This window comes from Struthio camelus, chromosome 14, assembly GCF_040807025.1.
Source record: "Struthio camelus isolate bStrCam1 chromosome 14, bStrCam1.hap1, whole genome shotgun sequence".
NCBI classification, from domain to species: domain Eukaryota; kingdom Metazoa; phylum Chordata; class Aves; order Struthioniformes; family Struthionidae; genus Struthio; species Struthio camelus.
Window position 1 is genome coordinate 24,557,215 of NC_090955.1, and position 13,805 is coordinate 24,571,019.

The 13,805-nt window shown below is 60.1% G+C and overlaps 1 protein-coding gene across 1 annotated transcript; it reads left to right on the forward strand.

Moving 5' to 3' along the window:
• The first annotated feature begins 10,880 nt into the window (after positions 1 to 10,880).
• LOC138069215 (uncharacterized) lies at positions 10,881 to 13,453 on the forward strand. The gene is made up of 6 exons (XM_068960393.1): positions 10,881 to 11,065; positions 11,188 to 11,299; positions 11,587 to 11,719; positions 12,061 to 12,198; positions 12,687 to 12,766; positions 12,995 to 13,453. Exons 1-6 carry the CDS (start codon positions 10,888 to 10,890, stop codon positions 13,122 to 13,124), a joined length of 771 nt encoding a protein of 256 aa, XP_068816494.1. The 5' UTR covers positions 10,881 to 10,887; the 3' UTR covers positions 13,125 to 13,453.
• The last annotated feature ends 352 nt before the right edge of the window (positions 13,454 to 13,805 follow it).

The window sequence follows — 13,805 nt, forward strand, 5'->3', positions numbered from 1 at the left end:
CCGATCTTTTGGGGAGCTGAACGCAAATCTTTATTAGCAAACGCCTCCTGCCCTTGTCCTAACGCATCCTGTGGTGTCTTCTCAGGATCATTCTGAACCCGACAGCCCCCATGCTGGGCACCTCCCTGGGGAAGGAGGTTGGCCTTAAATACCTCCCGCATCCTCCCACCGGACCTCGGCCTGGCCGTGCCGGCGCCACTGCCAGGGGTGCAGCACAGGTGCGTGATCGGGCTCTGGGTAGTCCTTGCATCTCACTGACCGCTAGGAAAGCTCAGTCCTATGAGGCTCACTCCGCAAAGGGCCCTCAGTGCGTGGTCCCTGGAGCCACCAGTGGCCTCTCTGGCTGCTACTCTGGGGCGTAGCTAGGCACGACTTTTACAAGGGCTTTTTCAGCCTGCCTTCTGCTGAAAAAGGGGCAAACGGGTGGTGGTGGTGAGGCTCCAGACAAGGGGCAGAAGAGCGGGAGAAAAGGAAAAGCCAGTACCCACCCTGCCCAGAATCCCCACCCAAACAGACCAGACTAATACTGTTGCCTTTCCGTGGCCCCCCGCCAGGAAACAGCCTGCCCTCCCATGCAGGGCTTAGGAAGAGCTGCCCACGTCTCCCTCTTGCGAGAGAAGCAAAGGCAGGACCAAGCACTGTGGGAGGAGCAGCGGGCTGCACAGGAGAAACACGCCCAGCGTCAGGCCCAGGTACAGGCTGCCTCTGACAGCCCTCCGCAAAAGGGCATTTCCCACCTCCGGGGCGACGGAGCCTTGCAGGCAGCCAGGGCCCAGCCAGACTGCTGCCTGCCTCCGAGGAGCAGCGCCCAAGCTGGCCCACCCCTTCCTGGGAGGGAGACGGCTGCAGCCAGGACCCGGAGCCAGAAGCGGGGGGGGCCAGGTGCCGGAGCCAGGGCAGCTGGCTGGGTTGCCTCCCCACTAGGCAAGCTCTGCCTGCGGCGCCTGCCCTCGAGCTGCAAACCAGCTCTCAGGGGCAGCTGGCTTGAGCCACTGGCACCCAGACGTGCCGGGGGCAGAGCTCCGGGGCCCAGCTATGGTAGCCCGCTGTAGCAGCTCCTTGTGGAGCCCGAGTCTGGCTAACAAGGACTAGGTGCCTCCCCTGCGGCTGGGCCAGTGCTGTCTGCCCCATGCAGCCCTCCACCCTGAAACGCTTTCCTCTTCTTTGCCTTGCAAAACAGATCATGCTGCCAGAGAAGCAAGTCCACCTCGAGCAGCGCCTTTATGCAGACACTGACATGCTGGGGAGCCCCCCCCAAAAGTAAGCGTGTGTGGGTGCACAAGCTCAGAGCCAGGGCCAGGGCCAGTGGAGGGGCTGTGACCGCCCACCCCCACCCAGCCCCGGAGGTGCCAGGAGCCCAAACGCCTCAGCTCTGGGGCACAACCTACCACAGCGCCTGGTTTCTGTCCTTCCACCATGGGTTTGCAGGGGCTGGGGCCGGAAGGGTCCCAGGAGAGCGGGAGAGGGACTTTGTCACTCCTATTGCAGGCAAGTGTCCCCGCAAGCAGAGCAGAACTTGCAGCTTTTGGCATCGTACACAGTACTTCGGGACAGGTGGAAGGAAAGGGTGGAACAAAACTGAGAGAGGCTGAAGAAGGAGGAGGCGATGCGCCGGTAAATACCTCCCAAGCCAGACGGCTTCCCCCCTTTCCACAATGCCCTGCCCTTCCTGCCATGGCCCTGGGGAAAGAGGGTCTTTTCTAGCCCTGCCTCGGGGGACAGAAGCAGCCTTGGAGCCTGGCCTGGGCTCTCACATCCAGCAGGGTGAGGGTGGGGGGTGCACCATAAGATTCCCAGGCACGTCTCGAGTGGCGCAACATCTTCCTCCTGAACCCCTCAGCGCTTTGGTGATGCGCCGCCTCCAGAACAGAGAGCAGCAGGACGGCACGTTGGGCAGTTACCGCAGAAAAGGCTTTTCTCTGCGGAAATAAACGACCTTTCCGAGTTGGTGTGAGCCTTTCCTTGGTGGGGTGTGAAAAGGCAAGGGGCAGCAGGGCAGCTTGCGAGGGGCCGGCAAGAGGCCCGCGGGAGCAAGGAGAGGGGGGCAGCCCCTCTTCCGGGCAGCTCTCACCCCGGCCATGCCCTAGCAGGTGACTTTGGGGACTGCCCTGCCAGGGGAGAGTGTGCAACTCGGCCGCCTGAAACGTGAGGAGCGTTCTCTCCTCCAGGCAGGCCCTGGCGGGGAGGCAGGAGGGAGGGGGACGGCAGCCGCTCCTTGGCATGGGCCGGAGCCAGCTCCCTCAGCGTGAAGGCAGAACGGACCCAGAATGTGGCTAGACATCACCTCTGGGGTCAAGGGATGTCACGGGAATGTAGGCGCTTGCAGTAACACTGTCTGTCATCTTCCTCACAGCAGCGGACCAGGTAGCAAATGGCAGTGGTGCCTTCCTAGGGGCTAAAATCCACTTTAGACTGCAAAGTAAAGACAGTTGGTGCCTGTTCACAGACCAAGTCACCAGCCAGTTCCTTGCAGGGGCTTGCTTTGCAGGAACAATAAAAGGAAGAACCTTTAAAGATACCATGTGTGCTCCCACAGTATCTCCTCTGGCCCTAATGGAATAGATGTTCTCCTCTAGCTCCCTACACTTGAGCACAGCAGTGGTCTCATGCACTCTTGGTGAGGCACATGGGATGACTTTTAACCCAGGCCTTCGACTTTTGCAGTAACCTCACTTAACTTTCCAAGTTGGGGATGGTATGAGGGCTCTCATGCCATGGCGCACCATTCCCAAAGCACCTCTGAGCCTGGCTATGGTTAACAGCCCCACTGGAAAAGGTGAGTTCTGGTCTGTCTCTCATTTTCCCATTATCCCATTATCTCCTCCTTCCCTCATTACCTTTTATTCCTGTCTCACCAGGCTTTGTGCTTCCTAAGCCTGAGACCTGGCTCTGTTAGGATTTCTTTTTAGCAGCAGAGCCAAGGCCTTCTAACACCCCTTAGAAACTGCAAAAACAAAGTGTGAAAACCAACCCCATCCCCAGCCTTGCTACTGATGTATTCAGCACCAGAGAGCAGGAAAAACGAGCAGAGGTGAACAACGCTGTATAATGCTGTGAGGGCCAGCTGCCTGGCCTGCCCAGGGAAGGGAGATGAGCTGCGAGGAAGCAGTGCAGCTACACAGCAACCAGAGCGCAACAATAGTGTGCCCACCACAGGCCTTGTGTGTAAGCAGTGACAGACTGCTGCATGCCTGGGATGGCCCCCAAGGCTTGGGATTCTCCAGAGGGAAGTTTAAACAATTAATACTTTCAGTGTATTGATAAGAGGAAGGAAACATGTAAGCCCTGCAGAAAGGCCCTTAACCCAGCTGTTGCTGAGAGAACTCTGAGCACAGCAGCACTAGTTTCTCCTCCTCTGCTTCACTACCAGGAAGCTGTCCTTCCTGTTCCTCACTCTGCCCTGGGGGTGACACATGCCTGGCCTTTGAACTGGCTGCGGAGAAGGGGGAGGGGGAAGGAGGGGAAAAGAGGGGACAAGGGATCCCAGGAAGGGGCTATGGCTGCTACAGAAGTGAGGAGCAGGGGACTGCACCAGCTGCTGGCTTAGCTGAGCCAACTAATCCTGCAGCAAGTGTGGGTGATTGGGGGTGGAGGGGGTGGTGGCGCTACTTGGCTCAAGGGCTACTTGTGGGTGAGGATTGCTGGGCTCCCACCACAGCACCTTCAAATCAAATGTCCTGCTCGCGATTCCTGCTCTACCCTGCAGCTTGATTCAGGGGGTGTCAGACCTGGCACTCCCTCTTCCCTGGGACAGCAACCACAACAGCCTTCCTGGGCACCAGTCCCCATCACTTTGAAACCAAGGGACTGAGCACAGGCTCCCTTCCACACCTCCCCAAAACACACTCTTCTTCGTCTGGCCAGAAATCCTTTCTGCAGCAAATACAACTCAGTGATGCTGGAGCACTCCCGTCACACCTAGCGGCCTGACCAGCCTTCCAGAAACAACCATCAAAAAAACCTTGTCAAAACCAGTGCCTCTCCTCTTCCTTGTCCACCTGACCCCCTTTGATCCCTTCCCATCTCCATCCTTTTGGCCACGCAGTAGGGCCAGAAGTGCCTGGGGAAGGCAGAGCCACAGGCAGGGGAGAGCAAGCATTCCCCTCAAAATGCAAGGGAGCCCAAGCCTTCATTGCCTTCTCCGGTTTTCTTCTCTCTTCTTGATATAGCCACTTCCCACAGCAGTTTTGCCTGCAGAAGCATCACAAGGAATTGTATTGTTGGATCTTTTGTGGAGGACTCAGGAATTCCTTAAGAAAATGAACCAACTAAACTGGGTTGTGAGCTAGGGCAGCCAAAACACGTATTGTCTTCACAGCTTTGCTAGGAGAAATGGGGGGGAGAGCAGAGTCATCAGCAGTGAAGTGGGGGAGAAAGGCCTGGAAGAGGTAATGTAAAACCATTTCTCACACCCATTCCTCCTATATGCAGTCAGTATTTTATTGCAAGGGACCCCTTCTGCAGCTCCTCTCCTCCACATTAAAATGAAGGTCTAACCCAACTTCATCTCCACAGGCTTTTCTGCCCTCCTCTGCCACAGGGGCCAGAGTAGAGCCACCACCTACATTGAAATATTCTAGGACAAGAGGCTTTAGGCCCCAAATGTATTTAAATTACCAGCCAAAGAATATCCAGCAACTCAGTGTGCCATTTTTTGCCTTCCAGATTATGACTTTTTTTGGGATAAGCAAAGGAGAAAAAAAAAATCTGGTTGCATCCCAGAACAGTTTTTGTAGCCCTGTCAGTGAAGTCAGCTAGCCAGAAGCAGCAAAGGACTGTTTCCAAATGACCCTGTGGTCACTGTGCTGTACGAGCAACTGTCTCACAGCAGCTGGATAATCATCATAGCCTGTGCTGAGGTCAGTTGACTCAACTATTAACTTCAGCTAATGCCTGGCATGGACTCCACACATTCTAGTTGCTCCCTCACATAAAGAGCAACTCCAGCACCTCGCCTTCCTGGCCTGTCTTTCCTAAAAATGCCACACGTAGCCATCCATGACAGCATTCCAGTCACGTGAACTATCCCACCGTGTCTCTGGAACTGCAAGGAGATCATGGTCCTGCGACCGCACACAGACCGCACACAAGCGCTTCTGGGTGGTGGTGGCAAGGCAGTAGACCGGCCAGGATCGCAGTGCTTGGGTGAGTCACCCTGTCGGCATGGCATCAACTTGGGAGGAGAGCAGCAGCGCAGAGGTGCAGGCGTGGTGGGGCAGCTCTAGGGATTGCAGGGCCGGCTGAGGGGCCCGAGAGAGCTGGGCTGCCAACGCCTGTTCATCGCTGCGGCAAGCGAGTAGTTAGGCCCAAATGCCTCTTGTTGTGCGAAAGCGCCAGCAGCAGGCACGGCGCCAGGTTGGGAAGAGAGGGGTGCGTTCATTGTGTGGTCGGCTAGGCATGCCAGGGCCCTGTTGGGTGGAAGGGGCGTTGGCTGCAAACGCTTGTTGATGGCAATGGCAAGTGAGTGGTTTGGCCAAAATCACCTTTGCGCTAAGACTGTGCTAGCAGGCATGGGCTCAGTTTGGGAAAAGCGAGCAATCAGACCAGTGCTCTTTGTGCAGGCTTGGGGGAGGCGTTCAAGTTGCAGCGCAGGGCCCTAGCTGTATAGCTCAGCTGTGAGCCGTTTGGGGGGCCCAAGCCCTCTCACCGGCTTCACCTCTCTCGTTTGACTCTGCATGTAGGCATGTTGCCCCTGAGCAGCCTCCTCTCACGTCTCGCCCTACCCATGCCCCAGGAGCCCAGCTGAGCTTAGCGCAGGGCCATCAGCGCTAGCCCAGCAATGCTCTAGCACTGCCCGTCTCCGGCTCCACCACAGCCATAGCCCTCTCAGGCCACGGGCCCCGAGGATCAATCCGGGCTGCAGCATCCGTTTCCTTCCTCTGCTACCTGGCCTCCAGACCTGCCTTTTCTTCTGATCACAGGCACCCCACTAAGCTCCTGCTCAGCCGGTAGAGGTTGCCAGAGATTCCCGGGTGAAAGGGAAAGGAAGGCCTCCTGTGGTGTGCTTACCTGGGCTCTCCCTTGCCCACCAGTAGCAGGCCCCCTCAACATCCTCAGAGGGATCCCAGGGATCCCCCCCAGGCTCCACAAAGGTCCTAGGGAGATCTAAGCAGAGCCTAGAGACTGCGGCACAACCTTTTGTCTCTGCTGGCTGCGCTCCGGGCCTGCCTCTGACAGAGGCCTCTCCCTAGCACCGCCTCAAAAGGTGCTTTTCCTGGCAAGCTCTGGCAAGCTCTGGCAAGCTCTGGCAGCTGTGAAGCAGCCCTGTGGTTTGCCCCTGAGCAGAGCAAGAGCCAGGCCTAAAGCACAGCTGCCAGAGCACAGGACACAGAGGCAGCCAACCAATGCTGCAGCCCGCACTGATCATCAGGGCCTGTGGCCTGCTAGGGGCATGGCTGTGGTGCAGCTGGAGACCAGCAACGCTATGGCTTTGCTAGGCGGCGACTGATGCCCCGAGCTAAGCTCCAATGAGCTCCTGAGGCCTGGGCAGGGCTAGGCAGAGGCCCCAGCAGCGGCTGCTCAGGGCCAGTGAGGCACAGTAGCACACCCAAGGCCCGGAGGAAGAAGGGATACCTACAGCATGGCCCAGGCCTGCACCTCCTCTGGGTAGCCCCTTTTGCAGAAGTAGACTGCCTTATGCGGGCAACTAGGACGCGGCTTGGGGCCTTCCTCCTTTAGGCATCGGCTCGGGCTCTTTGGAATGATATGATGATATGCGCGAGAAGAGCACGTGTGCCCTTAACACACATTGCCAAGGTGTTTAGACAGGAACCTGGCCCCAGCCACGCCATGGGCCATGCCAAGAGGGCAAAGCTGGGCACATGGCCCCCTTTCGCATGGATTTGGCCAGCGTTCCTGCTGGGCAAACCTGGGGAGAGACACTTCTCGTCTCCAAACCTCAGCTGGTCCGTGGGTTGTTCGCAGTCACCGCAAGGCAGCATTTCTCTCCTGGCCGAGGTGCTCCGGCCAGAGTCAGGAACCCTGGCTCCACCCCTCCAGCTTCCCTGCCTCTCCAGTTCTTGACACCTCCTCCTCCCCTTTTTGGCCACCGAGCTTCTCAGCAAGTGCCCACGCCCTGCACTGCTGCTTTCCGGCCTCCAGTGGGCAGCCTTGAAGGCGAGGTGTCCAGAACTGCATGTTGACTCTTTGCACAGTTGCTAAGACCAACTTTGAGCTCGTGGGCTGTGTCTCGTAGGGCCAGGCTTTTCTGCTAGTCGCCGAGAGGCAAGGACTACCTGCCTCCCAGTCATGGCCCTGGGAATGGCACCGGCACGGCCGATCCAAGGCCAGGCGGGAGGATGCACGCGGGCAAGTATGTGTTAGAGAGCCTTGTAAGAGAGGCACTGGGGCTCCGTACGCTATGGATGAAAATGCTCTCTAAGGGAGGTGCCATGAGAAGGAAAGGGGGGATAGCATAGGTATCCTGCGTCCCTTTGGATGCTGGGAGCGTTGAGCTGTTCAGCATGGGAGTGGCCTGGGGGGCTGGGGAGCCCGGGGAGATGCGCGGGCTGCCAGGGCAGGGGCCTCGCCCTCCAGGGCCCGTCCCACTCGCCGCCAGCCAGGGAGAAGGGCAGGTCGGGGCTTGGCAGGGGGCAGCCCTGAGCCCAGGCCGTTCAGGCACCTCCATGGTGAGGGGGGCCAGGCCAAGGCTAGGCCGCACAGTCAGCGCGCAGGTCGGGCTCCGGCTCGGCAGGGCCCGTGGCCCGGGAGGGGCACAGCCTTGGCGGAGCTGGGGAGCGCCACTGCTACGCCGCTGCTGGGGCAGGCACTGATGGCCCCGAGGCGAGCTGAACGGGGGTCCCGCTTGCAGTTTTGGAAGAGAAGTGGAGGCAAGGGATGTGCTTCCCGGGGAAAGAGGGCAAATCTCTCTGCTCCTTCCCTGGCTGTGGCATCTCTGTGCCAGTGAGCTAATGAGCCCCCAGAGATGACACAGGCTGAGGTCACAGTGGGACGCGCTGCATCACAGAGAGGTCTCCCCAGTCCCGTGGTGGTGTCTGTCCGCACTTCCCTGCCGAGGCCCGGGTGCAGGCCTGGTGCTGCTCACTGTGCTCCCCATCGCTGCTCTTTGGAGGCGCTCTGCAGCAAGCAGAGGGGACGGGAGGCAGCAGGGCCCCGCTGGGGGCCCCTCTCTGTCGGGCAGAGGAGCAGGGGCACCTTGGGCAGGAGTGTGGGGCGAGGAGACGCCAAGAGCGTCCTTTTCCCCTGGCTGGAGAGGCGAGCTGAGGGCAAGGGGGACAAGGGAGATGGAGGGCTGCTGGACGGAGACCATCAGCCCGGAGCAGAGGTTCTTGTTCCCAACGCTCCTGCAGCTCTGCACGGAGGGTAAGGGCTTGGGGAGCTGCTTCCCGAGGTGCCGCGGAGACTGTTGTCTGTCCAAGTCGCTGTGGCCCCTGGGCTGTGGGGGTGGCGGCACAGGGCTGGGGGCTGCCACAGAGAGCCTGGCCCGGGAAGAAAGGGGTCCCGGGTGCCAGAGGGCTGGGCTGGGGTGTCCTGCAGCTCCTGTGGGGTTCCCGAGTGCCTGCCAGAAAAGGCCCCACAGCGGGCTCGGAGTAAGGCCGGCGGTCTGCAATCGGGACAAAGGCCAGCTCTGCAGCCAGGGCAATGGCTTTTGGGAGGCTTTGTGACCGCCTGCATCTGTCACCGCCGGGGTTAGGAGCTTGCTTGGGGAGAGGTTGCGAGCTGCTTGACCTGGGGCCTGACATGTCCTTCCCTTGCTTTCCAGAGATCGTTGCAATTTGGGACGCTGTGTCCGCTTACATCCTGGAACAGCTGATGCAGGACAAGGTGGGCTGGTGTCCTGGTCGCCCTCGCCCTGCAGGGTTTCAGCTGTCCAGAGAGCCCTGGGTGCCCGGGAGCATCCCTTCCCCCAGCGCCACGGCAAAACACCACAACCGGCCCCTGTGCTGCCGAGCAGCTTTCTGGTCGGCCGGGCGAGAAACCACGCGCACCTCTAGCGTGAGAAAGCCTTTGGCACGTGCCAGGGCTTCTCTCTGCCCTGTGGCCGCAGAGGAAAGACCAAGCAGGGAGACGGGGGTCTGTGCCAGGGTTCTTGGAAACGCCTGGGATCTTCTCTAGCTGAGGGACGTTAGCGAACGCTTCAGGGAGGGGGAGGGCGCAATCTGGGCAATGTGGCTCTTCTCAAAAGCCTTCCAAAGTGCCCCATTTGTACGTCAGGAGCGGGCAGGGCACAGAGCAGCGTTCCCCCGCTCCCGGACAAACATGACGTTTTTCCATCGCCAGAACGCTTACTGGTGGGCCTTTTTGTCTTTGCTGCATGCAGGGTGTCCTGGTAGCGGGACTCGGGACCTTCTGCACGGTCCGAGAGCCACCTCGCCTCGGCAAAGAGGACCTGCTGATGGTTCGAAGGCCTGTTTTCCAGCTGGGCATGGACATGGTCTGGCTGCAGGGCCTCCAGCGCCCCAAAGGGACTCTCCCTGGTGAGATGGCAGCGGCCACCCTCTGCTCCCCCTTGCCACGTCACGTACGGGGCGGGTGGCTGCTCCCTGCTCTGTGGAAGGGGCAAGGAGAAGTAGGGATGCCCAGCTTCACCTCCCCCCAAACACACCGCCCTCCCCCCACCCCACCCCCCCCGAGAGAGCTCTTTCTGAAAAGGACCTTTTCTGTAGTATTTTCTACGACAGAATCTGGCACACGGTCGGGCTCTCTCTCTCTTTGAACTGCCCTAAACACCCGGCTCCACGCCACTCACGTTTCTTGATGGCCCAACGATGGAAAGTTGGCCTGCGGCAGCAGTGACGTTGTTCCTCTTCTGAGTAGGCAACATGAAGATCAAGCCGCTGAACTACTGGCGCTTGTCCCTGGCCACCTCCTTCTCGAGGCGCGTGGTGGAAAACTGTGTGGCAGAGACCATCCGCTTGTTCGCTTCCCACGTGAGGAACAAAGAGAGCGTCGCCTTTGCCTTCAGGGACATCGGTGTTCTGACCTGCCGCGAAGAAAAAGTGCACATGAGGTTTTATGCCCACTGCACCCAGCGGCTGGAGGGCACTGCAAGCCTGACTGCGGCCCGCTGCAGTGTACGTTGCTCAGGTTTCCCAGGCTACTTTGATGTCTCTGGGAATCGTGCCGAAGGACGAGCGAGCGGATGTCTGTTGGCCAGCCCGCAGGTGGCAGGCCAACCTTCGGAACGCCTTCCGCAGGCCTTGCCCCCACGGCCTTCTCCATTAGCAAAGAGAGTGTCTCCTGAGTTTCTTGCCCCTACACAAAGCCTGGCAGCTTTATTAGGCGGTCTCTGGTCTTTGGTGGGCAGCTTCTCCGCACCAGAATGAGGGGCTAATGATCTCGGTGGAGAGCTTAGAGGAGGGGTTTGGAGAGGCAGCTTGCTCCTGTAGCAGGAGAATGGTGTGCAGTCTTTGGGAGCAAGGAGAGAACTGCCTTGGAAGCCTCCCAATGGGTCTGTGTTACATTGCAGAGGTGGCATTCGCCAGATCTGTGCATCTCTGGCAGACGAGCTGCTCTGGGGACCCGGCTGAGCCCCATCCACGTGTTCCCGAGGTGAGCGTGTTTCCTTTGCAGCCCTTGGCCAATGGAGCAGGCGGCTTCCCAGCTGCTGCTCGGGACCGGGCGCCGCCAGGGCGCGACACTCAGCTTCGAGTTGGGACTAACTCGCACGGTGATCGGTTCCTGCTTCACCAAGGCTCAGCTTGGGCTACGCGTGTCTTTGCCTGGAGCGACCAGGAATCGTGACCATGTTTCTCACGGCCAGCCTGCCGTCCTTCCCATCGGAGAGAAGGAACTAGACACAGAGAGGCATCGAGGCTGTGCCTTCTGTCTTTTGGGGGAGAGTGCCCCAAAAAAAAGCCCCCAAAGAGCTGTGCATGGACACAAAGGAGGTGGGACGCGAGAGGGTCTCAAACGGCAGTGAGGAGGATGAGTGGCTGCGAGCTGCAAAGGGCAGACGGTGGCCTCTCTTCAAAGCTGGCTTGTCTTTTGCTTTCCAGGTTTCAGCTCAGTGTGGAAAGCGGCCCGGAGGCCAAGGCTGCCCACGCCGGCTCCACACAGCAGAAGGAGCCGGAAGAAGAGCTCGGGGGTGTCAGGAGCAGCAAAGGTAAGGGAAACGCTCCCTCCTGACCCGCCTGGCTCCCTGTGCCACGCTGGGTGACAGCAGCCAGCTTAAGACGCACGCCCCAAGAGGCTGCTCTCAAGAGCTTCCTTGTGTCCTACTTACAGAGCAGCGTCCTGGCAAGCTGCTGCAGCACCGGGAGGAGCTTTCTCTGCCCGTGCTGCCAAAGTGGGGGGCAGGCACGAGGGGGCAAGGCGCGGAGAGGAAGCCTCCTGCCAGGTGAGACCCTTGGGGGAAGGGCTGAGGGGGACCCTGGTACCTGTGCAGGGCAGACATCCCCTTTGGCCACGCCAGCCTGGCCTGAGGCACTCAAAAACACTCCTGACACATGTCCCAGCAAAAGGCGCCCTCTTGCCGCACGGCAAGCATGTGCAGGTTTGCGGGAGAGCGTCCCGTTGGCTTCGTTTCCCTCCAGCTCCCTCCGATCTTTTGGGGAGCTGAACGCAAATCTTTATTAGCAAACGCCTCCTGCCCTTGTCCTAACGCATCCTGTGGTGTCTTCTCAGGATCATTCTGAACCCGACAGCCCCCATGCTGGGCACCTCCCTGGGGAAGGAGGTTGGCCTTAAATACCTCCCGCATCCTCCCACCGGACCTCGGCCTGGCCGTGCCGGCGCCACTGCCAGGGGTGCAGCACAGGTGCGTGATCGGGCTCTGGGTAGTCCTTGCATCTCACTGACCGCTAGGAAAGCTCAGTCCTATGAGGCTCACTCCGCAAAGGGCCCTCAGTGCGTGGTCCCTGGAGCCACCAGTGGCCTCTCTGGCTGCTACTCTGGGGCGTAGCTAGGCACGACTTTTACAAGGGCTTTTTCAAGGGGTTTTTTTTGCTGAAAAAGGGGCCGCAAACGGGTGGTGGTGGTGAGGCTCCAGACAAGGGGCAGAAGAGCGGGAGAAAAGGAAAAGCCAGTACCCACCCTGCCCAGAATCCCCACCCAAACAGACCAGACTAATACTGTTGCCTTTCCGTGGCCCCCCGCCAGGAAACAGCCTGCCCTCCCATGCAGGGCTTAGGAAGAGCTGCCCACGTCTCCCTCTTGCGAGAGAAGCAAAGGCAGGACCAAGCACTGTGGGAGGAGCAGCGGGCTGCACAGGAGAAACACGCCCAGCGTCAGGCCCAGGTACAGGCTGCCTCTGACAGCCCTCCGCAAAAGGGCATTTCCCACCTCCGGGGCGACGGAGCCTTGCAGGCAGCCAGGGCCCAGCCAGACTGCTGCCTGCCTCCGAGGAGCAGCGCCCAAGCTGGCCCACCCCTTCCTGGGAGGGAGACGGCTGCAGCCAGGACCCGGAGCCAGAAGCGGGGGGGGCCAGGTGCCGGAGCCAGGGCAGCTGGCTGGGTTGCCTCCCCACTAGGCAAGCTCTGCCTGCGGCGCCTGCCCTCGAGCTGCAAACCAGCTCTCAGGGGCAGCTGGCTTGAGCCACTGGCACCCAGACGTGCCGGGGGCAGAGCTCCGGGGCCCAGCTATGGTAGCCCGCTGTAGCAGCTCCTTGTGGAGCCCGAGTCTGGCTAACAAGGACTAGGTGCCTCCCCTGCGGCTGGGCCAGTGCTGTCTGCCCCATGCAGCCCTCCACCCTGAAACGCTTTCCTCTTCTTTGCCTTGCAAAACAGATCATGCTGCCAGAGAAGCAAGTCCACCTCGAGCAGCGCCTTTATGCAGACACTGACATGCTGGGGAGCCCCCCCCAAAAGTAAGCGTGTGTGGGTGCACAAGCTCAGAGCCAGGGCCAGGGCCAGTGGAGGGGCTGTGACCGCCCACCCCCACCCAGCCCCGGAGGTGCCAGGAGCCCAAACGCCTCAGCTCTGGGGCACAACCTACCACAGCGCCTGGTTTCTGTCCTTCCACCATGGGTTTGCAGGGGCTGGGGCCGGAAGGGTCCCAGGAGAGCGGGAGAGGGACTTTGTCACTCCTATTGCAGGCAAGTGTCCCCGCAAGCAGAGCAGAACTTGCAGCTTTTGGCATCGTACACAGTACTTCGGGACAGGTGGAAGGAAAGGGTGGAACAAAACCGAGAGAGGCTGAAGAAGGAGGAGGCGATGCGCCGGTAAATACCTCCCAAGCCAGACGGCTTCCCCCCTTTCCACAATGCCCTGCCCTTCCTGCCATGGCCCTGGGGAAAGAGGGTCTTTTCCAGCCCTGCCTCGGGGGACAGAAGCAGCCTTGGAGCCTGGCCTGGGCTCTCACATCCAGCAGGGTGAGGGTGGGGGGTGCACCATAAGATTCCCAGGCACGTCTCGAGTGGCGCAACATCTTCCTCCTGAACCCCTCAGCGCTTTGGTGATGCGCCGCCTCCAGAACAGAGAGCAGCAGGACGGCACGTTGGGCAGTTACCGCAGAAAAGGCTTTTCTCCACGGAAATAAACGACCTTTCCGAGTTGGTGTGAGCCTTTCCTTGGTGGGGTGTGAAAAGGCAAGGGGCAGCAGGGCAGCTTGCGAGGGGCCGGCAAGAGGCCCGCGGGAGCAAGGAGAGGGGGGCAGCCCCTCTTCCGGGCAGCTCTCACCCCGGCCATGCCCTAGCAGGTGACTTTGGGGACTGCCCTGCCAGGGGAGAGTGTGCAACTCGGCCGCCTGAAACGTGAGGAGCGTTCTCTCCTCCAGGCAGGCCCTGGCGGGGAGGCGGCAGGGAGGGGGACGGCAGCCGCTCCTTGGCATGGGCCGGAGCCAGCTCCCTCAGCGTGAAGGCAGAACGGACCCAGAATGTGGCTAGACATCACCTCTGGGGTCAAGGG